The sequence below is a fragment of the Xiphias gladius genome, chromosome 10 (genome assembly GCF_016859285.1).
Source record: "Xiphias gladius isolate SHS-SW01 ecotype Sanya breed wild chromosome 10, ASM1685928v1, whole genome shotgun sequence".
NCBI classification, from domain to species: Eukaryota; Metazoa; Chordata; class Actinopteri; order Istiophoriformes; family Xiphiidae; genus Xiphias; species Xiphias gladius.
Genome location: NC_053409.1, coordinates 27,566,676 through 27,592,310, shown reverse-complemented (window position 1 = coordinate 27,592,310; position 25,635 = coordinate 27,566,676). Strand labels below are relative to the sequence as shown.

Sequence of the window (25,635 nt, the reverse complement as noted above, 5' to 3'; positions counted from 1 at the left end):
TGCTGAGGAGGAGGAGGGAAACTCTTCATCACTGTACCTGAGCTCTGATGTCACACCACCAGGTGGCGGTCATGTGCAGTGAATCCTTCATCCTCTTCTCTACACACACACACACACACGCAAACACACGTACACACACTCGCACAGACACATTCATTGACATAATGCAGTCCTCAGCCCCCGACCCCCAGCCTAAGCCTGCTTCTGACCTGAAACCAGGTCTGAACCCTTACCCAGAACCTTTAGAGGTGTGAGGACCGGACATAATGTCCCCAGTATCCCAAAGTCCGAAACTCAAGTAAACTGGTCCTCACAAAGACCCCCGCCCCCCACCACAACCACCACAACCACCACATTCACCACATTCCACAGGGAGAGACCAGCTCGTGTCAAGTTACACTGAATGGAATTTACACTTCCGATCACATGTTTTAAAAAATAAAAGAAATCATTCCAATAAAATTAAATATGGTACGTGGACTGCGTTAATACAGCACTTTTTTCTAGTCTTATCGACAACTCAAAGCGCTTTACACCACTGCCACATTCCCCCATTCACACACACATTCATACAGCGCTTTCCCTACACACACACACACACACACACACACACACCGATGTTACATTGGGGGCAATTTTTGGGGTTCAGTATCTTGTGTCCAAGCACACTTTGACATGCGGACTGGAGGAGCCAGGGACTCGAACCACCGACGACCCGCTCTACCTCCTGAGCCACAGCCGCCCCTAAATATAATAAGAGTAAAACCAATAGAAAAAGAAAAGGGCTGTAAAATAGATCATATATGTTATAAATGAAAGCAAACATGAAGTACAGGACAAATGTAAAACTGAAAAATTATTTGAAATAAAATGTAACATTCGTTTTAGTTTTATTTATTTTGAAGGTGAACTGGCGCCGTTTCCGGTCGGGTCGCGTTTAACGTGTGAAACTTTCCACCGAGCGGCGGAGTGAGAGCAAACTCAGCCGAACTCAACCGGACACCGCGGTCGCCGCTGCCTGTCGCTTCGGTTCTGCCCGCTCCGCCGAAACGAATCCTCCTTTATGAAGTTGCCGTTTTTCTCGCCGGTCCGCCGCCTCCAGTCTCCAGCTTCTCTCCGGGGGAAACCTTGTTTGTCCGGCTGGACGTGACGCCTCAGTGACGGAGAAGACCGAGCCGAGCCGAGCCGAGCCAAACTAGACTAACCCCGTCGGTTTAAAAGAGCCAGGGACAGAAATAATGAGAAGATGAAGCGGGTCCTGTGGATTCTGCTGTTGTTCCTGCGGAGTCGTGAAGGGACCGGTGGGAGCGGTGAGTGCTAATTAGCTCGTTACAGCAGGTTGTTCGGTTCCATTTGTCTGAGTCGGAGATCGCCTTCGGATGTGGCTGCGTCTTCGCCTTGTGTCAGGACTCCATTTGGAAAAGTTTAGTTTTAAGTGTTGTAGCTTTTGGGCGAATATTCACGTGTGATAAAACTAATTTGAAGACACTGAAAACACATGAGCGATTCTCTGCGTTGCTGGGCGCACAACCAACACGCCGAGCGGCAGTTTGGTTCGAGGAGATTAGGACTTTTTTAGCGGTTCCCATGTCGCTTTCACCCGCCTCAATCACTGCGGTGGGCGGTTTGCGACAGCTTAAATCGGTTAAAAAAGAAAAGGAAAAAAAGAATTGAAATAAGTTGCTTATTGGTGGTTGAATGGTTGCCGAATTTACCGGGACGCTCGTGGCAAATTAAATGGATCCAACATGAGTCCTTATCCGTAAAGAAACGAGCCTGTGAACAAATTAACCTTAATTTACGGTATTTTAAAAAGGAGTTTGGCGTGAGGATTCTCGACCCACAGATAAAAAGCACTCGCTGGACAAAGTGCAGCGACGGCCGTTACTGACGCAGAGTAAGCTTCAGACAGCCTTTATTATCCCACCAGTTCTGTAGTGAAACCGTTTATCACGTTTTTTTTTTTTTTTTAGGAAAGTTAAGGCTGTTTAAATAGCTCTCAATAGAATGAACAGAAACAAGAGTGAGGCACCAGTTTGGGACTTAAATTACACTGATGAGCCTGTAGTATGACAGGAAGGCTGCATGGATATTCTTCCTCGTCATATTATTATTATTATTATCAGAATGTCCCTTATACGATTGATATTTAGGGTTTCTGGCTCATACCACTGATGTTACATGTATTGTAAGCAACAAGAAACATCTCACAATGTGAAGCAATTTACTGTCAGATACCAAAGATAAAAGTAATAAAGAATTGAATTGTAAAAAAAGGGTGTTTAAAATGTGAGAATACAGCGATGTAAATATAACTGTGTGTAAGAGTCAGGATGCAGACCTTTGGACTCCAATCATTCATGTGATTGCGAGACTGTTATTAAATTCAGATCCTGGGTTAGCAACATCACCCACCACCTGCAGCGAGGAGGTCAAAGGTCAGAGGTCACAGTTGCTCGAGCTAGATGAGTCACAATGACCTTTATGTTGTAGAAATGTTCATAAATGAAAGAAAAGAAGGGAACGGATCGCGAAAAATAAAAACAGCATAAATAAACGATAAATATTCAAAACAATGAAAATCTACCGATGAAGACAACAAACAGCCAGTGTGATGAAGCTGTGAGACGGTGTGTGTGTGTGTGTGTGGGTGTGTGTGTGCGTGTGTGTGCGCGTGCAGCTGCAGTTTGGGTTTTCAGTCAGACAGAAGCTGTGTCTCAGTGTCACACTGTTAAAATAACAAAATTCACAAAGCGGTCTGTGTTGAGACTAAATATCAGCGGTGGAAGAAGAACTCAGACTCGTTACTTCAGTAAAAGTACTAATTAATACCACAGCGTTAAGTAGCAGGTTAAAGTAAAAGGACAGAAATATCACTAGCAAAATGTACTGGAAGTATCAACAGCAAAAGCACTCACCGTGCAAACTGTCGCCTCTTGGAGGGTTGAATTATGGACCCCCACAACGCTGCCGGAAGAATCTTTTATCCATGTGAATTAGACGGTGCCGTGCGCACGCAAACTATCACCTTGTGCAGGAGGATAAAAAAAATACTCAGTCAGGACGTCGGAGGCTCTGCTGTTCTGTTGTGGGACAAAACTTTATCATTCTTATTACAACAAAGTCACCTCGTGAAAATCCCCAGAACTTTGTGTGTGTGTGCGCGTGAGCAGCAACTTTAATTTATAATAATATACAGGCTGGGTATGTGGCTTGGTTTGGGTTTTTTTTTTTTTTTTTTTTTTTGTGCAGCCGTCCGATAAATGTAGTAAAAAGTCCAATATTTCCTCTGAAGTGTTGTGGAGTAGAAGTATAGAGTAGTGGAAATACTCAAGTCAAGTGAAAGTGCCTCTAAATTGTATAGTCCAGTACTTGAGTAAATGTACTTATTTACTGTCCCCCGCTGTTGTACTGTTGTTGGAGTGGGAGTGAGACGCGTCTGAGGAAAGCTCGGAGACACAGAATAATTATTTACCGGTCACAGTTCGGTTGACGTCTGACAGGTCATCATCGTAACCAACTTCCTGTTAGTGTACAACGGTTTAGTGAGTCGATCAGAGCTGAAATGATCCGTCAAATAATCGACTAATCGATGGACGGAAAGCGAATCAGCCGTTACTCCGATATCGATCAGCGGTTCTCCAGTTTGTCAGGATGGGAGGTTTTTCACTTTCTGTGTTTTCTGTCACAGAAGCTGAAAATCTTTGAGTCCTGGAAAAAACGAGACGTTCAAGAGAGTCAAGAAAAACTCAGTTTTCACGCTTTCCTGACACTTGGCAGGCCAAAGGATTCATGGGTAATGAAGTTGCAGTCACATATAGTTATGTAGTTTGGCTAGTGACTGATGACGTCACCGTTTGAGTCGCTTGATGATGTCATCAGTGGAGGGAAGTGACGTAATCTTCTCTTCTTGATTGGATCTGATGTTTCATTAAGGCCAGAAACAGCTGATTGTTGATGATGTCGTCTGTCTCTGGCATGCTGCGTTCGCAGGGGGTCGGGAAAAAAAAAGCGCGTGTGAGAAGAACCTCGACGGAACGAAAAAACCGTTTACGCCGCCGCCGCCGTCGCCGGCCATGTCATCAGGTGTCCAGCTCAGCAGCGAAGTGTGGGGTACCTGTGGGCAGGTGAACTGATGAACTTTGACACGGGTCCGTCCCTCCTTTAACTGTAATGTGGACACCGAGTCTCTGGTTTTACTGGTGATTGTTGCGACGCCTCTCATCATTTGATGAGTGACATCCACTGAACAGACTTTGGGGAGCTGGTTTCTTTCTCTGTCTTGCTCCAAATGTCGACGCCCACTGACTGTCCTGCGTCTGATCACCTGGAGAGGTGCAGCACTGACCCCCTTAAAGAGAACCACCTGTGTCTGATATTTGAAGGCAGCTCTCCTGCAGGGTTGCGACAGCGATGTGACGTGTGTGAGGTTGTGACGGACATTTCTGGCTATTCATAGATTAAACAGCAGAGGTAGAAAATAACGTGGAGATGAATCAATAATAGAAATGATGATGAAAATACTAGTAAAAAATGTTTGTGGTCACTGAACAAGGATTAATTAGTAGAAATGAACTTTGGGACAGTCCAAACTTTTTTTATGAATAAAATTTGTCCAGATGAAAAATAAAGCTGCTGATCTGAGTCATGACGTTTAGTCACCACCTCGCTCACAAAACATGAACTCCAAGAAACGACAACAGTTGGTGACAAAGTAAAAGTCCGATTCAATCAGTGGTTTGAATGTGAACCGGTCCGGACAGCAGGGTTGGAGGTTCAGATACGTCACGGTCTGCAGTTAACTGTGGGGAAGAAGCTTTCGTACTGGGAGAACTGGGTTAACGATGGAGGTTTCACTCTGGGACATCTGGACACAAACGAGCTGTATTCATCTTTAAGAGATGGAAACCGAGCAGAACCTGGACTGGTCTCGGAATCGTAATAGAATGTGGAATAAACGTACGTTGTGTGTGTGTGTGTGTGTGTGTGTGTGTGTGTGTGTGTGTGTGTGTGTGTGTGTGTGTGTGTGTGTGTGTGTGTGTGTGTGTGTGTGTGTGTGTGTGCTTGTACTTCTATCTTTGTGAGGACCAGTTTGAGTTTTAAACCTTACAGAGTGAGGACATTTTGTCCGATGCTCACACCTTCAAAGGACTGTTTGAGGGTTCAGACCTGGTTTTAGGGTTCAGGTCAGGACCAGGTTTGGGTTAGGGTGAGGGGCTGGGAAATGCATTATGTTAATGAGCGTCCTCACAACTGTTAAACTTTGTCGTCTTCTCTCCAGTAGCTGTTGTTTTGTATAAATATTCACATTTCACTCTTTTCACCCCCCCCACTCTGCTTCTTCTTTCACTTCACTTTTGCCTGTGCATGTATCACCCTCTTTCTCCTCCTCCTCCTCCTCTTCCTTCAGGTGTGATGTTTACGAAGCACCCGTCCAATCAGACGGTGTCTCAGGGTAATGCCGCGAGGCTGGGCTGTGCTGTTCAGGGAGTGATGGAGCCCGACATCGTGTGGATGAAGGACGGAGAGAAACTCTACAGCACCGACCAGATGTTCATCACATTGGGAGAGCAGCACTGGGAGACCTACCACAGGTCCGTTACCATACATTAAAACACAGGGAGGGAGGGAGGGAGGAGAGACTCTGAGGCATGGTATCAGTCTAACAACGGCCGTGATCTCTGCCTGTCTTCCTCCTCCATCACTGAAAGACCTGCAGCTGCTTCACAGTAAAAGCCCACAGATCGCGCCACAGTCTGATTTACAGCGATCTTAAAACCACGGGAAATATAGTGGGGTCTGGTTCTTGCTGGGGAGTTTGGAGGTCTCCATGTTAAGCTCAGGGTCTGGTTTTGTCCTCAGTGCTCGGCGGGTACTCGTCAGGTTGTCCGGCACCTTCAGAAGCTGATGACAACCTTGTTGCCTACAACCCCTGATGGAGCTCATTAAAGCTTGTTGTACCCACTTTGGTGTCCAGAGCGGTTTTTATTAGTTTTGGCCGTTTTTGTTGATCTGTCTTTTGTCTCTTTTCCGGTTGATTCAGGTGAATCTGCCTCTCTGTGTATACGGTGTATTTCTAACTGGCGATCAGACAAACGTACAGGCTGCAGGGTGTCACCTTATTGTCGGATGGGTTTTTATTGTCGCTCTGTCGCTCCGTGGTTCTGTCAGAATCACCGACTCTCTGCTCAGACCGCATGATGTGTGAAGCAGTGAAACCGTCACTGCGTCAGAGTTTCTGCTGTTTGATGGTTAAACAGCAGATCGACAGTAAATACAGGCAGAGCTGCCTCCTCCTCCTCCTCCTCCTCCTCCTCTCTGACTCTCCCTCCTTCTGTACCCCCTCACCTCTTTCTCCTCGGTACACAGTAAAATGACGTAAGATGTTTTTCTCCTTTAACATTTAACAGAACAAACCCGGTTTATTATTTTGTGTGAACACAGAAAAATCAATTTTTCCATCTTTTTGAAGGTTTTTTTTAAAGTATCTGCTGTAATTGATTTTCTGTACAAAGTCAGATCCTAGAGACAAACTGATCTCTGCTCTGCTCCTCACTGCTGCAGGCGCCTACTTGCAGGCTTTACTATGATGTTTATTATGGAGTTTCTCATGTTCAGAAACATCAGAAACACAGTCAGCTCTCCTTCCCACAATCCTCTGCAGCAGTTCAGATGAGACTGAAGAGGAAAACGTGACCTCCAGGTTTCTCCTCTCTGATCTGACCATAATCCAGCTCCAGGGGCCTCTGGGAAGTAAAATATCAGGACTGACAGCTGATTTGGAATCAGGAGTGTTTTTAAAAAAAAAAAACACAAACATCCTGGATGAAGTCTGAGAAACTGACCTCAGATCAGTGCCTCTCAGTGAGCGGCAGCTGAGTAATCGGCTTTCCACTCAGATTCCTGAAGAGGAATAAAAAAAACAGTAAAGGTCAGAGAAACAGAAATGAGCCACACAGCTGCTCTGTTTCTGTCTCTGATCTGAGGTCTGTAGAGACCCAGAAAACTGCTTCTCTAAGTCTTTCTTACTCTGAACCAGTTTCTGTGTCACACTGAGTCCTCAGAAGATTTGTAAAAGACTGTAGGTGAAATCCGACTTATGGAGGACACCTTGGTGGTCCAGAGGCGCGAGGTGCGGCAGAACCTTTTGATGAACGTCGTCCTCTTTGTTTCGACTCTTCGTCGTCTCTCCACTGTCGACTAGATGTCCTGAGCCGATCCTAACAAGCAGCATCGGCACTGATCCAGGCACGTCACTGAATCCGTTCTCAGAGTCAGAGCTGAGAGTAGAAAACCTTCAGGCAGCAGCTTCTCATCTTCGCCCAGAGCTGACGTCACTTTGACGCCCGCGGCTGCAGCTCAGATCCTCCGTGAGGGGGGAAGCTCCACTCGGTAACGCCGCTGTGCAACCAGAGTGTTTCTGTAGTTCAACAACTCCAGCAGAGTGAGACGTCCTCTCTAATAGACCATCAGCTGATCTCACGTCAGTTTCAGCTGTTAAACTTTCATTCAGATCAGATCAATAATTTAACCTGATCAACTTGATAGTTTGCATCAGGACCTTAAGTGGATCACCTCCTCCTCCTCCCAGTCCAGGTTCTAACCCTGTGTGTTCTTGGTTCCAGTTTCAGTTGTGGTTCCAGTTCCAGTCTATATTCTGGTTCTGGTCCAGGTGCTAAGGTTCTGTCTTTTCTTGTTTCCAGTGTGAAGTCGGTCCAGCAGCAGGATGCGGGTCAGTACTGGTGTGAGGTGGAGTTCCACGGTCTGACGTTCTCCTCTGAACGAGCCTGGATCACCGTGGAAGGTGAGAACCCTGAACGCACCAAGGAGTCAATCCTCCAGCTGTTCCAGCAGGTGTCTGTGTTTTCCTGCGGTCTGCCGTGACCCTGAACACACCACAGGTTCAGTCCGGTCAGATCTCTGCTCAACGTCATCGCCCCCCAGCCCCCGGCCCCCACCCCACCACTCCGGTCCTTTTCTGCTCACAGATTTCACATCATGCTCCTCTGATTAACCCTTTACCTCCTGCAGGCGTCCCTCACTTCCTCCAGGAGCCTCAGGACGTGGCCACGTTCCCCAACGTGGCCTTCAACCTCACCTGTGCAGCAGTCGGCCCCCCCGAGCCCGTGGAGGTGCTGTGGTGGTTGGGGGGGGTCCAGGAGGGAGAGCCCACACCGTCCCCCTCCGTCCTTCATGTCCAAGGTCAGAAAATGTTTTCATTTAAAGTGTTTGCGGTGTTTAAAGACGAGGCTGTTTATCAGGCAGGGAGGCTCTAATCAAAGACACCATCCAGGTGGATTATGGGAAATGTAGGATCCAGTGATTTTGGAAGAGACATCTCCATCTCTGCTGCTCAGATTTCTGGTTTTAGTCTGTCTCTCACAACAACTACTACAGGGTCCCCGTGTGCCCTGCAAAACCTGGAAGCTTTTAGACCAGTTTTCCAGTCTTTGAAAACACCTGGAAAATGAGAGAACTAGTCAAATGTCCTGGGAAACCCTGTGTGAACCTGGAGAATCACCTTGACGTCCTTGCCTTTCGCTGAGAGCAAACTGTCAGATCTTTGAGCCCGTAGGGGCTGAAACACTGCGAACGCCCCACAGAGCTGTGGGCTTTTGAACGCACCAGGCTGGTGAAGACGAGCCCACTACTGAAATGTAGCGGGACACGTGAAGCTGATCGTTAGAGCTGCAACAACTAGTCCATTAACCGATCAAATTAAACAGCATGTATTTTTAATAATCGATTGTTTCAGTTGTTCTTTGAGGTGGAAAAAATGCTGTTTTCAGCCTTTTGAAATATTGTTTTCTGACATTTTCCTAACTAAAGGATTAATCAGGAAAAGTTCTGAAGCCCCACTGATCTTTGTAGGTTACTGCCTGAATTCATCTCCTGCTCTGAGTCAGGTATGAATCATAACGGAGTGTTTATCTGACAGTTCAGGCTGATCCAGGCTCTGCTGTTAGTCACAGCTTTCAGGATTATTACATAATTTTAATAGAGTTATGCTCCACACACACACACACACACACACACACAGCTCTTGAATGATTGTGAGTCAGACAAAAGTGAGCATTGGAATTAATCCAAAGGTGAGTCCTGTTGGGTGGAGTTGAGCTCGGCCTCAGACGACGTCTACATTAAACTGTTTAAATTTGTAAACTGGCCTTTTTCTCCAGACTGAAACTGATCTTTATCATAGCTGTGTCCAGAGTGTGTGAACGTTGAAGCGTCTCAGTGTGTGAACGTTGAAGCGCAGCTCTGTGTTTCAGGTGTTGGGAGAAAACTGAGACTTTACTAAACGAAGCTGTAGCTGCTCAGTGAGGGTCGGAGCTGTGTGACAGGGAAGCGAAAAAGGAAACTTTCCGTCATCCATCAGTTTAACTGTGGACTTGTCTGAACACAGCGGAGCCTGATTTATGTTGGTTTTATTATAAAATGCTGATTTTCTCAGTGGCAGCAGCAGGTTGGGAACGACTGCTGGTTAACATGAAGTGTTTCTGAGATTAAATCACTGATCCTGGTTCAGTGTCTGACAACAGAGAGAAAGAAATTAGAACAACAGAATTGACCATTAAGCTGGTAGTTTACTGCAGATTGGTCAGAAATCAGTCATACGATCTGTGTGTGTGTGTGTGTGTGTGTGTGTGTGTGTGTGTGTGTGTGTGTGTGTGTGTGTGTGTGTGTGTGTTATTGGCATGTTTATGCGTTGAAAAGAACCTGACTGACTGACCAGTAGGGACAGTCACGTTTGTCCTTCTATACTTGCGAGGACCCTCATTGGCATAATGCATTCCCAAACCTCTAACCGGAAAATTTAAACTGATCTTAACATTCAAGGATAGTTTCACAGCTTCTCACGTTTGTATTGAACCAGCAGTCCTGTGTCCATATGAACACGTGAACAGGTTTTTCCTCCTGGTCAAACTGGACAGTAAGAGGTCCTCGCACATCATGCCCAGTCACGCAACCACCACGCTCTCATGCGCACCCAGAACGACAGGCCCACAGGGAGGGCTGGTAAACACTTGATGGGTTTTCTGACGGTGCCCCGATCCACCGATGGGGGGGCCCACTCCAATTTTTCCCGCTGTGCCCTGTGGCCAGTCCAGGGCCGTGGGGTGACATTACTTTCTGATTTGTTGAGAGAGTATCTCGATGGGATCAGCTGGAAGGAACGCCAGTCTGCGGCGCAGAAAAAATGAACTCGCTTGACATTATCATGTATGAAGCCGCCTATCAGATCTATTTACTCCTCAATTGAAGGTGCCGGAACGCAGATCCGGATTGTTGTGGCCCACTGTAACCCCAGCCTGCATCCGATCTACAGTGACAGACAACAGCCTGCTTTTCCTGCACATCCACAAAGACCTACAATATGAATTGGACACGAACAAAATGTTCTGTAGCTTTTTCTCTGGGAGTAAAAGGCACTTCGGAAAACCACGAGGGTCTGTATCAACAGGAGCCAGCATGCTCCCTCTGAGTCGGCACCCGCATGAGTCTGTAATGAAGCGTTTCCTCTGAAGAAACGCCACCCACCGTACAAGGCCATGTGGACCACTGCTCTAAAACGTGATAAATAAATACATAAAGCTGCTACTGGATCTGGGAGCACGTTGATGAGAGGAGGGGATGCATTTCTTGCATTATTTTAGTTGGACAGAGAGGGTGGCCCAGGCTGAGATTGACTTCCTTAAGGACGGACCAGAGGACATGTCAGATCTCTAGATCCCCAACCTCTGATCCGTAACTCTGTCTGCAGGAGTGAACAGCAGTGTGAAGTTTTACTGTGAAGCAAAGAACACCAGAGGGATCTCAGTCTCCAGAACCGGTACAGTTCACATTAAAGGTGAGTTTACCTGTTTACCTGCTACACCAGCTGCACTGTAATCTTAGTCTTGTAACTTTGGTAGGATGTGAACTTCACAAACTGATTTTCGTCTCAAAATGACTGAAAGACAAAGTGATGGAGGTAGGGACTCCCGGCTGATCTCAGCTCTGCTGCTCAGTGGTACTGAGTCTCTAAAGCAGACTCTGTAAGTCCCGACCTGAGGAAAGGCTGTTCTGATGCCAGCTTGATTAGAAACCACACTTACTGATGTTCTGATCTAGTCCTCATTCCATCCACCTCTCATCTCATCTGTTGTCCGGGTTCTGCAGATTAACACGGTACATGTTTACCTGGTTGTCTGCGCTTCTCCTTATGAAGCTCTTTGTACAAAATCCTCATTTTAATGATTTTATTTTCTATATATAACAACAACTGAAACACAGTGTAATCACAGAATAGATGAAAGGGCTGGTCTACAACAGGAATTGGAAACATCTTACACACCTTCACGCTCCCTCATTTACTGTTGTGTACTGACTATCAGAACCTCTGATCCAAGGCCCCCCTCCACTTTGGATTAAGTCACTTAGATCACGGGGATCTGGTTCATCAGAGGCCCCCATGGCTCCCTGACGCCATAAACCGTTTCCTTTTAGTCTCCATTGGAAAAACTCTGCAGCACAGTGATATAGTCCAAAGTTTCTCATGGCTCCGGGTAAACGGTCCGCATGTTTGCTCTTCCTAAATCCAAGGTTCCCGCCCTAATAGAGGCTGACCCAGGTCTTTACAGACTCTGTGCTTTAAGGTTGTCCTGATGTCTTTGGCTCCACACGCCAAGAACCTGAACCTGAGGAAATCTAAACCTTCTGACTTTTCAAATTGAATCTTAAATTTAAATGAAACCTACAGTATGTGAGTCACAGAGTTTACAGGTACAACCCTGTTTAATTCGCTGTGGCTCCATGTACACACCTCACAATACTCGCCTGCTCTAGTTACCGATCATGGGCTCTTATTGGATGATACCTCTTTGGGGGTGGGGTTTAGTGTTGCCGGCGGCTCCGGTTGGACTCCAGGTCTTGAGGATGGTGGACAACAACATCACGTTGTCATGGAAACCAGGATTCATAGGTCACTCTGAGCTGTCCACGTGCATCATCCAGGTAATACACACACACACACACACACTTGATTGAAAACTAATAATCAGAAAATTATTGAGAATAAATCAGCTGTCCTTGAACCCCCCCACACACACTCCTCCTCCTTCCCAGGTGTCGAGGAGGTCCGTCCGGAGATGGGACCTCCCTCAGCAGGAGGTTCTGGTTCCTCCTCACCTTCACGTCCTGTCAGGTCTGAGGAGTCACTCTAACTACAGTGTGAGGGTCTCCTGTGTGAACGAGGTGGGGACGTCTCCTTTCTCCCCATGGCTGCAGTTCCAGACACCTGAGTCAGGTAAGGCAGGTGACGTATTTGCCACGGAGAGGAGTGGGAGTGAAATCAGAACATGTCTCCATGGTTTCTGAATTCTGTCAGAACTGATCCAGGGTTTATCAGTGAACTGATTTCAGCTGCAGATTCTGTTTTCTGTCTTTAGCTTCACCCTGCTGTTTGCGGCTCATGTGACAGAATCTTAAGCTCTGTGACTGGATGCTTCTTGCCTAAATGCATCTTGGGAGTCGTAGTTAACGTGTAGCTTGCGGCTTCTACGTCCACAGCTTCTTTTATTGAAGCTTGAGATATTTTCTGACACAGTTTTAGGTGTTTTGTTCTGACGACTGAAGCAGGAGAGTTTGATATCGATCTGTGAGTCGCTGACAGCGTCTGAAATAACGGCTCACACCCCGCTGCTCCATCCACTTTCCACTGGGCCATCGCACAGACAGATCACCTTTCAGAATCAGAAAAACTTGAATGTTTGCTATCACCTGTGGTGCTCCGGGTTGGACCGCTGCTGTCACAAACTGTACAGCTCCCTGTCACCCACGCTGTGCCGCCTCACGTCCACATCCTGAAGCAGAGAGTTTAGTGAGATACGCACCGAGCAGCAGAGTCCACATCTCCTCAGAAACATGAGGTCATCACTCTAAAGTTTCCAATGTGTCTTTACATGAGATGGATTCGTGGCTGCTGGTTTTCTGTTTTCTCTGAGCCTCCAGAGCCGAGCTCTGAGGCTGGTCTGTTGTTTGTGTTGTGTCGTGTCGTGTTGTGTTGTGAAGTGTGTTGGTGGTCCAGCTGGATAATATCCAGTAGATTCCAGTCCTCTCCGTACAATCGGCTTTTGTCTGTGGCCTCAATCCATATGAAAGGACTGTGCTGCAGCCTGCAGACTCTGCAGCGCCACCTGCAGGCTGCAGAGCAGTCTGTGAGCACTGACCTCAGACCAGCCACAGTCTGACTGGTCTGATCAGACTCTGCTGCCTTTACATTTAAATCACACTGTATTAATTCCGCAGTCATGTTTGTCCACTGTGTTCAGCCTCAGTGGGGGGGACCCCCCCCCGAACAGACACTGAGAGCTTGTTGGGTCTGAGTAAGTTGCTCTTCACGGCGGCGCCGTCATTGAGCAGCTCTGTCCATCTGCAGTGAGCCAGTGTTGTTCCATCAACAGCTAACTGAACTGACTAAACCACTTCTGTTATTTACCAGACAACACTATTATCCTCACTTCCTTTACAGAGGCTTTTATTGTGTATTAGGATCCCCATCATTTGTTGCCTTGGCAACAGTTACTTGAAAATTCACACAATCAACAAAGTTCACAGTGAGCATGTGTCTGTGTGTGTGGAGCGGTGACTGATGGAGAGAGGCTGAATATCAAACACAGGCTGCTCCTGCAGTGACACAGGTATTAAAGTAAAGCACTTAGCAACAGAGTCTTCAGCCCCAACTGGAGCCTAAATACGTCGCAATCCCTCTGCATCCTGTCCTCCCTTCTTCTCCTCTCTTTCCGTTCTTCCCCCCCCCCCTCGCTCTCTTGCGGTCCATGTCTCGCACTGCTGTGACGTTAGCCGTGCATGCTACCTCGTGTCTAAACGAAACGAACACGCTGCTGCACTGACCTGTCGATTGACATTGACGGGTCCTGGCAGATGCTACGTACGTCCTCGCAGATACGTAGCCTTTGTTCGCAATAAGAAAGGGTTCTCACATTTTTTTTTCCTCCGGTACTTGGTATTTTGGATTCAGTTCTAATTTGGAACCGAGTTTGGGTTCCCAACCCTAGCCGGGAGAAAGGGCGGATATCTCTGTTCTGATTTCCATGTGTCGTCTCTGGTTTATCTCTGATTCAGTGAACTGATCTGATGTCAGTGCTCGCTTTTTTTCTAAATATCAAATCTGTCTGTGTGGAACTGACAGGGATCACTGTAACATGGCTACTGTGGCATTAAATCCTGTGACCTGTGTGCAGTGCCCTCGGCGGCCCCCAGGAACCTGACCTTTGACCTCTCCGAGCAGCAGCTGTCTCTGAGCTGGGCGAAGCTTCGGGAGGACGAGCTGCAGGGTAAACTGCTGGCCTACAAGGTGCAGTGGACTCTGGGAGGAGAACCACAGGTGAGAGTCGTACTGATCATAGGGTCCATCAGTGTCTCATCTGATTCTGGTTAATGCTGATTTTAGCCTCGTTGACGCTGGAGAGGAACGTGGTTCGGAGAGTCCCAGTCCTCAGAGGACGACGCAGGCGATTGTCTTTAAGGATCAGATCCTCATTAACTTCATGACAACGTGGCAGGTGGTGTGACAGTGTGCTAACAGCTAACAGCTCAAAGCATCAGTGACACCTCACACACACCAACAGATTGACCAGTAACAGGTAGTGACGCATCTAGGATCTGTCTGGTGTGTTTCCATGCGCCAGTGAAAACAGTTTCCTGGTCCCGGAAGCCTGTTCAGAGGCCATTAAAACTGCTTTGAGGTTGAATACACCCCCTTCACCGATTTAAAACATGGAAACCAAGAGCCACAGTTCAGGCACTGAAAAGAGTTTTAGGGATTTTTTTTTTTTTTGGGTCAAGAGGCCCAAAATTCACGAATGAAGAACCCAGTGTATTTATGCAGCATGCGCGCACGCACACACACACACACACACACACACACACACACACACACACACACACACACACACACACACACACACACACACACCCCTTTCTGATGTCAGTTTAGTCTGTCCAATACACCTGCCTCAGTGATTGGTCAGCTGTGGGCAGGTGAGACAGTAGGCAGGGTTTGAATTTCTCTCTCAGCTGACTGACAAGCTGAGTGTGAGATGTCCTGAAAAGGCCACCGTACAGAGGAGAGTGGACAAGCCACTCCTCTTTAAATAAAGGTGTGTGTGTGTGTTGTGAGATTAAGTGTGGGTCAGGTCGACTGTTCAGGTCACATGAAAAGTGTGTGTGTGTGTGTGTGTGTGTGTGTGTGTGTGTGTAATCAAACAGTGGTTTTTCTTCCATTATTCCACTGATCAGGTTGTCATTATTTGATCAGGTCTTCTCGCTGAGGTCATGATCTGTTTTTCAAGAACAAGAAATAAACATCCACAGTTAAAAGAGACATTAGTGAGGCACCAAGAGAAGCACCTACTGGAGTCTTTCAAATCCTCCAAGTGAAATGAGATTTCAGTCAAGGTTTTCTACCCAAACCCAGTTCTCTACAGCTCAGTTTGAACCTTCTGTTGTGTGATTCTGTGAGACGGGAAACACACTATGCAGCTCCCTTCTGTCACTTTCTGACGACCATCCCACCTTTCATACAAGACACAAAGGTGAGAGCAGTTTTCCCTCTGACAAGCTGTGGTACAGAGTCAGGAGGTTTGTCTACCTGTCGCGGATCCAGCGACTGACTCTGACTACTACATCTGGGCTTTTATTGCTATGACATGTCAAAATAAAAGTCAGATAAAGTCAGAAAATGTCTGCTGGGAGAAAAATCTGTTACAGTTAAGATGATCGTCGGTTATCGGTTGAATGACAGAAAATCAATGTCACTGTGGTAATCGCTGATTTGTAGAAACGACAGAAGGCTTAGGCCCATAAGTATTTGGACAGTGACACAATTTTCACAGTGTTGCCTCTGTTCACCACCACAATGGATTTGAAATGAAGCCGTCGAGATGCGGTTGAAGCGCAGACTTTCAGCTTTAATTCAAAGAGTTTGACAAAAATATCTCACTACTGTTTAGGGATTGCAGCCATTTTTATACAGAGTCCCATCTGTCCACATGCTTATGTACCTAACTGTATGTCTCATACATGTCTTGCGTCTTCCCGTGTGTCTCCAGGAGCCTCTGCTGTTTAAGGACAACTGGGCTCAGCTGTCGGGAGGAGGGCGTTTTTTTAACGCCTCCTTCCAGGTCTCAGCCTGCACCTCAGTGGGCTGCGGACCCTGGAGCCCACCCGTGCTGGTACTGCCTGCCTCAGGTAGACAACACTGTTTAATAATAATTTTTATAAATCTGTCTGTGCACATGATATTTCAGAGTTTTACAAGAAGCATCTGAGATCAAATTCTGTGTTAATCTAGTATGTTGTCTACAGTAACACCTTTTCCCAGGAGACACATCTCTTTATTGTCCATGACAAGTTGACGGAAATTTGTCTTTGACGTGACTCACTCGCTTCTCAGTACATTTCCATCTCTATCCGTCAACACCTAACTTGCTGCACATCCTTCCCAGCTCGGTCCCCCTGTCCAGCCGATCGGTACAAGTCTTTTTCTTTACTCAGATGTCAAACGTGGTCTGAAAAAATCTACCGAGAGGTCTGGAAGAATTGAGACTGGAAAAGAATGGGATTCTGAAATGGGACATGTGTAGGACCAGTTAAACCAGTTATTACATCTTTAAGTCCTGATTATACGAGATAAACGGGGACTTCAAGTGTTTCCAAGATCAGAAACCATAGTTGGAAACAGCGGGAGTGTGTTTCACTATACACTGAGCAGACTGATGTGTGCATTGATTGATTGATGATTGGCTGATTGCTTCCATGCTGGTCCCTCAGTGCAGGTCCAGGTCCAGCGGAGCCACATGTGGGTCGGTCTGCTGCTCGGTCTGCTGGTGGCCACCGTGGTGGGTCTGCTGCTCACCGTCCTCGCTCACCGCAGAGGAAAGGAGACGCAATTTGGGTACTAAACTCCGAAGGAGAAATGAACTTACCTTTGTCAGTAAACCCAGTGTTCAGACTCAAACCGACACCGAACGTCTCCATCACCTCCTGCGTCCTGATGAGTCTGGTTCCTCTGATTCTCAGAGCTCCACTGCCTCCAGAAACCATTAAAACACATCAGTGAGACACACATGTTCCTTCATCACCATGAACACAACCACTGTAGTTTATCTTCACTCAGTCCCCCACACACACCGTACTGCTGCCACATATACACACTACAGCACCAGATGTGGACCAATCCGCTGCTGGAAATAGTCCCCAACAAAGTCACTGTTTCCTCCTGTTTGTTTGATATAAAACTACGGTGAGCAGTTGTTTGAGGACAATGACTGAAACTTTTTAAAAGTGAAACTTTATATCTGTGACATGATTTAAAGATTTTGTACGTCTTCAGTAGGAACCAATGAGCTCGGAGCTGAGAGCCACAGACAGAGGAGGGAAGGTGCTGAGAAACGGACTCTCTGTTGGTTTGAGTCTGATCATGGGATTTGATGACGAGAAGGAAAACGTAGAATAACGACAGACCGATACTTACATGTTTAAAGAAAGAGTTGAATCGGGAACTGGCTCCGCGTCTCTGTTCCTCTGTCTTCAGTTCAGTCTTCAAGCCTCCAGGTCCTGAGAGCTCCGTCTCCTTCACAGCAGCTCGATCCTTCAACAGAAACTGTGCTGAGCCGCAGGAGTCGACACGTGAGTCCTACGCAGTCAATTCTAAGATCTTCAAAGTGCCAGAGCCGCAGTTTACATGTCGGTGAAACTTTCAGTCAGCGACTCAGTTTTATCAAAACCAAAAGCAAATGTCATCATCTAATTCACGTTATTCTGTAACTTGGTCCAACTTCAAATGAGCCTGCTGGCTGCTCTCTCCTTGGTTCTGTTAGCACTTGGTCAAACATGGGCTCTCTGAGGTTTGAGCCTCAGGGCTTCAGGTAAAGTCCATCCCTCCGGTCCGCCCGGCTGCGGATCTGAACCGGGGCCATCGTGCCGTGAGGAGACGGCGTTCACCGCCGAGCTTGAGCTCTAATCAACACGATATGTGAAGATTTCAGGTTCAAACAACAGGACTTGGTTAGACAGTGGTGTTGACGTTTGTCTGTGGCCTGGTGTGTGGTCCGGTCTCTCAGACAGACGACAGGTCTAATCAGCAGGAAGCAGTTTGAGTCTGTTTCTAACAGACGGACACCGAACGTCCTTCAGTCTGTTTACACCAAACACCGCTACCTGTATTGATGGACTGGACTCAGCCAGCCTGTATTTACCTGCTGCCTGTCAGCCAATCAGATCGTCTGTCTGACCGCACAACACCACAACCTGTCACCTACACAGCCGTACTGTAACGCTGAACATCTGTCCTCCAGATGTTTCCTCTGGGTTCTCCCCTGCAGTGAGACTGAGGTAGGCGCAGGTGGGTGCGGCTCAGCGAGCGCACGGCTGCGTGTGTTTCCTGGAGCCTGAAACGGCTCGTACAGGTTTTACTGAATCCACAACTGAACCGAAGACACCCTCAGCTGCTGCAGCCGGTCTTTAAACTGTGTGTCTGTCTGTCTGTCTCCCTCCAGTGGACAGTCTCGGTATAAACAACGACCTGAAGCTCAAACTGCAGGATGTCCTGATCCCAGAGAGACTGCTCACGCTGGGACACATGCTGGGGAAAGGTGAACACAACAACACACACAGATTCAGTAAACATCAACAAACAGGTGCACCTGTAACCACACCCAGCAATGATATGTCAGAGGGTACTGGAGTACACCTGTGCATCAGGTTCGGCTTTATTGTCATTTCAATACGTGTGTCCAACACACACACACACAGGGTAAAGTTTCCCCACGGACCTCAGTGCAGCACAGAACCGACCCACAAACAGCACAGTCAGAGCCCGGATCCAGTGGATTTTCTCCTTGTAGAAACTCAACGTGTTGCCGGATGTTTCAGCTTTGATTGGTTGTGATGTATTTAGTCAGCGGTGGGTCAGTGAAGAACTGGACCTATTTCTGTTGTTGTCGCTGGCGTTTTCACAGCCCAACAAACTTTAACAACACAGAGACGGTCGACGTCTGAACTAAGAAATATTAGAAACTAATAACTGAAAGTTGGAAAACTGAAACATTGAAGAGAAAAGCAATGAAAATGTTCCAAGAAGCAGAAAAGTCTTAGTCCACACAAAAATCACGAATTGATTATAAATAATAAAATACTAGATTTCCTCCTTCCCGTCTGTGTCGGTGTAGGGGTGACTGTGTGTCACAGTGAACTGTTGGCATGACAACAACCTGTGGTGGAACAAATCACTGATGACACCGCATGGACCAACACGACTCGGACGGAGTTCATGTGTAAAATCCCTGTTTTCAGCTTCAAGTTTGTTTCTGGTGAACGTTGTTATGTCCTGATCCAGAATCAGACAGACTGATGGAAACACGCTTTCATTTTCCATGTGACGTTTAAACACCTGAACCGTCAGATTAGCCTAGTGTTAGCCTAGCATTAGCCTAGTGTTAGCCTAGCATTAGCTCACTTGCTGGATGGGAGCAGACACTGACCTTTAATAACCCGATGTTAGCTCTGTGTGTGTGTGTGTGTGTGTGTTGTACACAGTCTCAGTGTGTGTATAAAACAAAACAAACTGCTGATGTGCAGTAAAACTCTGAATGTCAGTGTCAAGTTTCACTTCACTGTTAAACTTCTGACTCAGGTTTGAAAAAGACTCAAAAATTGCAAAACTCTGACAAAGTTTCACTAATTCTGAATGCAGTAAAAGTACACAAGTATTATCAGCTTCATGTAGTTACAGTATCACAGTAAAAGTAAATCCGGAGCCGGGACAGAAGTGTCTTTAGTTTCCTGTTGTGATGTGTCTAAACCTGATAGAACGTAGAGGAGAGTCAGCACCACGAGTCACTAAACCGACCGGGAACCAGGCTGATCCAGAGCGTCCAGGTTAAATGACCTGAACAACACTGTGATAGATAGAAATGGATATTCAGTGTTTAAGTGTGTGTGTGTGTGTGTGTGTGTGTGTGTGTGTGTGTGTGTGTGTGTACACCTGTTCAGGTGAGTTCGGCTCAGTGCGTGAGGCCTTCCTGAAGACGGAGGACATGTCTGTCCAGAAAGTGGCTGTCAAAGTGCTGAAATGTGAGTCAGACGTTTCATCTTCTTCTGTGGGTTTCTGTTGATTTGTGGGGACGTAAACTGACTGAAGAGGAGGAGGGATGAGATGTTTCGGACTGGAAGTGACAGGACAAACCAGAAAATGCTCATTCGCACTGAGAATTACAGGTGTAATCTCTGTAAACAGGTGAAAATGTCAAGAGGAGGTTTTGTTTGTGTGTCATGTTGTGCAGGAGCTGCAGTTTATGGTGAAGCACTTAAAGCAGCTGAAGAGTCAGATGGCTGAAGAAAGAGTAACGAGTGTCCTCACAACTAATGTAAGACGTGTGTGTGTGTGTGTGTGTGTGTGGTCCTACAGCCGACATCACCTCGTCAGGTGACATTGAGCAGTGTCTGAAGGAGGCGGCCTACATGAAGGACTTCCACCACCCCAACGTCATCCAGCTCATCGGTAACACACATCACACACACACACTCAGTCTGACAGGTTAACCAGGGGTCAAAAGTCAGACGGCTTGACTGACAGTGCATCCCGTCCAATAGGAGTGAGTCTTCACCGGCGTCCGGGCCAGCGGCTGCCGATCCCGATGGTGGTTCTTCCGTTCATGAAACACGGAGACCTGCACACCTTCCTGCTGCTGTCCAGACTGGGAGAGCAGCCGTTTGTAAGAGCGTCACTGTCTCAGCTGCGCAGGCCACACTGTTTACTGTGGTACCGCAGGTCACCTCACCTGTACACAGAAGCAGGGTCTCACACACACACACACACACACACACACACTTACCTGTTACCTGTTGTCACTGACACTGGAGGTGAGTGCTGCGGGGGATTTTACCCTAAGTCACCTGTGATAAAACATCATGAACGGGTTATGTCTCAGTGCTCAAGGGCACATTGTCCTGTAGAGGTTCGAGCATCACAACAGAACAGAGCAGAAAATAAAACCTTTGAAAACAAATGTAAATGTCCGCGTTTGTTTCAGTCAAGTGACATGAGCGCAGAGGGACAGACGCGGGCCGATGGCGGGTGGACGTCACATCGACCTGCAAGGCTTCTGGACGCTTCCTTTCCTTTTAACTGTGAAATGAACTGCTTCATTCGTTGTAGTTTTGGCTGCTGATCAGATAAAGAGAAGAGAGAACAGCTTCTGTTATTGATTTGTAATTTTTTATTTATTCAAACAAACAATAGAATAGTGAAAAGGGAAAATAATGGTTTGCTACCAGCTCTGCCGCACCTGAACGTTACTGTCCTGGTCTCCTCGAGAGACTCGGCTACATCTCATTCACCTGATCCTCCCTGTCCTCCTTTCCCTCCATCAGGATCTGTCCCTGCAGACTCTGATCCAGTTCATGTTGGACATCTCCCGGGGGATGGAGTATCTGAGCAGCAGGAGCATCATCCACAGAGACCTCGCTGCCAGAAACTGCATGTCAGTCCACCAGTTGGCTCTCAGCTGTTTCACTAATATTAATATCATTACACAAAACACAGCAACAACAGTGAAGAAGTCACGGAGGCTTTCTGAGTCTCGGGTCACAGCTTCTCATTTGAGGAACATCCAGGAGGTTTCCCCTTCACCGTTTTCACAGCTTTACGCTAAGACCATTTAAATTCATTTTTTCCCTCATCAATCAACACCCAGTTCCCCATGAGGACAAAGCAAAAACAGAATTTTAGAAATATTTGCAAGTTTTTAAATCAGGAAAAACTGAAATATCACATGTCATAAGTATTCAGACACTTTACTCAGTATTCAGTTGAAGCACCTTTGGCAACGATTATGGCCTCGAGTCTTCTTTGGTCCGACATGACAAGCTCTACACACCTGGATCTGGGGATTTTCTGCCGAATTTCTCTACAGATCTTCTCAAGCACTGTCCGGTGGGATGGGGACTGTCAGTGTACAGCCATTTTCAGGTCTCTCCAGAAATGATTGATTGCGTTCAAGTCAGGGCTCTGGTTGGGCCCCTCAAGGACATTCACAGAGTTGTCCCTAAGCCACTCCTGCATTGTCTTGGCTGTGTGTCTTGGTCATTGTCCTGTTGGAAGGTGAAACTTTGGCACAGTCTGAAGTCCCGAGTGCTCTGGACCAGGTTTTCATCCGGGATATCTCTGTACTTTACTCCGTTCAGCTTTCCGTCAATCCTGACCAGTCTCCCTGCCCCAGCTGCTGAAAAACACCCCCACAGCGCGATGCTGTCACCACCATGCGTCCCCGTTGTGATGGTATTGGGCAGGTGATGAGCGGCAAAACAGTAAAATCTTGGTTCCATCAGACCAGAGAATCTTGTTTGTTACAGCCTGATAGCCCTTTAGGTGCTTTTTTGCATACTCCGATTGAGCTTTCATGTGTCTTTCACCGGGGAGAGGCTTCTATCAGGTCGCTCTGCCATAAAGCTCATTTCGGTGGAGTGCTGCTGTGATAGTTGTCCTTCTGGAAGTTTTTCCCATCTCCACACAGGATCTCTGGAACTCAGTCAGTTACCATCGGGTTCTCGGTCACCTTTCTTACCGAGGCCTTTCTCCCTTGACTGCTCAGTTTGGCCAGGCGCCCATCTCTAAGAAGAGTCCTGATTGTTCCAAACTTCTTCCATTGACGAGTAATGGAGGCCACTGTGCTCTTGGGAACCTTCAATGCGGCAGAAATTTTTTTTCAGCCTTCCCCAGATCTGTGCCTCGACACAAACCTGTCTCTGAACTCTTCAGGCAGGTCCTTCAACATCATGGTTTGGTTTTTGCTCTGATGTGCTCTGAGTGTAGATTGATGAGGGAAAAATTAATTTAAAAGATATTAGCATAAAGCTGCAACATAATCAATTGTGAGAAAACTGAGGGGGTCTGAATGCTGTGCGTGTGTTTTTAAACAAAAACAGGGACAGAATTAATGACAAATTCATATTTTTTTTATCTTTCTTTTTGTAAAACCTCAGGTTTAGAGATAAATGACTTCAGTCTTATTTATTGGTATAAGTAACAGAACAATAAAACATGATACAGTCATGGATTAAAATGGCCTGTACTGACAATATTCAAAAAAGAGCTTATGTAGGCATAAAGCAGAAAAGGTAATATCAATGAAAAAACTAAAATGAGATTTGATCAATATAGAAACGAAGCACAATTAAATGATTATCAAACATCAACATAGTTATTAGCAGAAATCAGGCAATAAAAAACTTCACATCTTCGAACCGCCATTTAATGATATCAAGTTTAATTTTCAACATTTAATGGAAATGACAAAGATACTTTAATTCAAATTTCCATTGTGTTTCCATGTGTATGTTTTCTGTCCTCAACAGAAACAGGAAGAATAGGATTAATTGTTACAGGAACTTCACAGATACATTTTTAATGTGCAAACTCTTTTTGTACCTGATGAACTTTCTTTTATCTTTGTTCGGTCCTGATCGTTTTTTTCTTCTGCCTTCACATAACATTTATTTATGGCCAAATTATCTTTAATGGTGGAGTAAAAATCACTTTTTAGGATTAACCCTTTTAAATTTTAATTTTCCTGGGTGACATTATTCTGACCTTTGCTCTCTAGCGCCACCCTCGGGACAAACTTTGCGAAAGATGACGGTTGACGAGTTGTTCATCTCATTATTTTACAGTGTGTCTCTTCCAACTTCCAACGTGTCACAACTTAAAGAAACAAGCAAATTTAACATCATGTTGAAAACGTACGTGTTACGTTACGTAAACATCAGTCAGCGAACCTGAGACCTGCCAGATGTGCAGGTTTACGCCAAGAAGCTGTAGCGTCAGACAAACGTCCAGACTTTTACTAAGATACTTCATTTAATGTGTTTTTATTGTAAGATGAATATTTACCTGCAGGTCACAGCAACATAGTCTCTCATTCATTCATGTCATTTTCTGGATGGGGGGGCTCAAATTCCTTTTGAAGGAGCGCTTGATTTAAAAACCTTGAGGAACCACTCTTGCAGGGGACAGTAGGAGGATTTAGACTGAAGACTAAGGACGGCGTGTGTGTGTGTGTGTGTATTTCAGGCTGGATGAGAACATGACGGTGTGTGTCGCAGACTTTGGTCTCTCTAAGAAGATCTACAGTGGAGATTATTACAGACAAGGCTCCGTCTCCAAGCTGCCTGTGAAGTGGATAGCTCTGGAGAGTCTGGCTGACAACGTCTACACCACTCAGAGCGACGTGGTACTGACACACACACACACACACACTCTTCCACCTGGTATCGACATTAATCAGTAAAAGCCCGATGATGCGTTCACACTGCAACCAGGACCTCATCAGACCGGCTTTAGTCAACAAAGCAAATGTAGGAAAATAACATGATGATGATGATGTTAATATAAAAAAATCCAACTTGTGTTGGGTGTAATGAGCTGATTCGCTCTGTTATGGATTCAACCGTCTCATCTGATTCTCATTCATGTCAGAACTTAATCAGAATCTGCATGGACACATGAATTATTACTGAACAGAGACGTGTTCAGCACAGCTTCTAACGTTAAAGGTCCACGCCGGACTTAGCTTTTATGTTATCACTAAACATCTCCAGGTGTCCTTTGACCTGGTAATTGGTCCTCCAGTGTCTCAGTGTGTCCACTACTGTCCTGATTTAAAGGACTGCAGACTTTTTGAGGACAGGAGACGCAAGTTCCCGCGAGAGATAAAAACACTGCCACGGGCCGGATGTCACGGCCCTAATGACATCACTGTGACATCACCTGCAGGTTGATGACGTAGTCATGTGGTCCTGGGTAAGACCACCTGACCCGTGTGAGCTGTGATTTACAGTGTCACAGCACAGGGATGGTTCCTGATGTCCTCCGCCTGAGGTCAGAAACCTGCAGCCGTGTGTGTCTGTGTGTGTCTGTGTGCGTCAGTGGGGCGTGCGTGTGTGCGATGTGGGAGATCATGGTCAGACTCACTACTCGTCCTTGGTGGAGAGAGATCTAGATCTACGAGTTTTCTGATCAGAGAGAGGAAAGAAGAAAAAAGACCAGAGACTGACAGACTGAGTGTGAGTCAGCACGACGACAACAGCAAAAACAAAACAACACGTTTTCTGATTGGACGAGATTGTGAGTCTGATTACTTCTTCTCCTTCTTCTTCTCTTCCCTCTTCTTTCTTCTTCTTTCTTCTTTTCTCTCTTCTCTTCTTCTTTCTTCTTTTCTTCTTCTTCTCCTTCCTTCTTCTTCTCTCTCTTCTTCTTCTTCTCCTTCTTCTTCTCCTCCTTCTTCTTCTCTTCCTTCTTCTTCTTCCTCTCCTTCTTCTCCTTCTTCTTTCTCTTCTCCAGTGTGTTGGTGTCTGAGTCATGCTGGCAGTTGGTTTCCTGCTGCTCAGCCTAGTTCCCGCCCCCAGCCCCCAACATTGGACTGTACAACATGGAGGAGGGGAGGAGGGAGGCAGGGCCCCCCCCCCGAGGGAGGGCCAGGGAGGGAGAGGAGGAGGGGGAGAGGGGAGCAGAGGGGGGGAGGGGCGGGAGGCCCCGGGGCCTGAGGGAGGCGGGCAGCGGGCTGGGCGCGC

At 46.6% G+C, this 25,635-nt stretch overlaps 1 protein-coding gene across 1 annotated transcript; it reads left to right on the top strand.

Moving 5' to 3' along the window:
* Positions 1-930: 930 nt before the first annotated feature.
* tyro3 (TYRO3 protein tyrosine kinase) lies at positions 931-24,831 on the top strand. Its single transcript, XM_040136545.1, is given in 18 exon segments — positions 931-1,310; positions 5,411-5,594; positions 7,704-7,804; positions 8,032-8,202; positions 10,766-10,852; positions 11,882-11,997; positions 12,109-12,289; positions 14,247-14,389; positions 16,116-16,254; positions 16,837-16,960; positions 17,600-17,694; positions 18,564-18,659; positions 20,059-20,139; positions 20,474-20,566; positions 20,659-20,780; positions 21,439-21,548; positions 24,137-24,251; positions 24,253-24,831. Coding segments are annotated over 18 exon segments (2,073 nt in total). The 5' UTR covers positions 931-1,246; the 3' UTR covers positions 24,304-24,831.
* Positions 24,832-25,635: the final 804 nt, after the last annotated feature.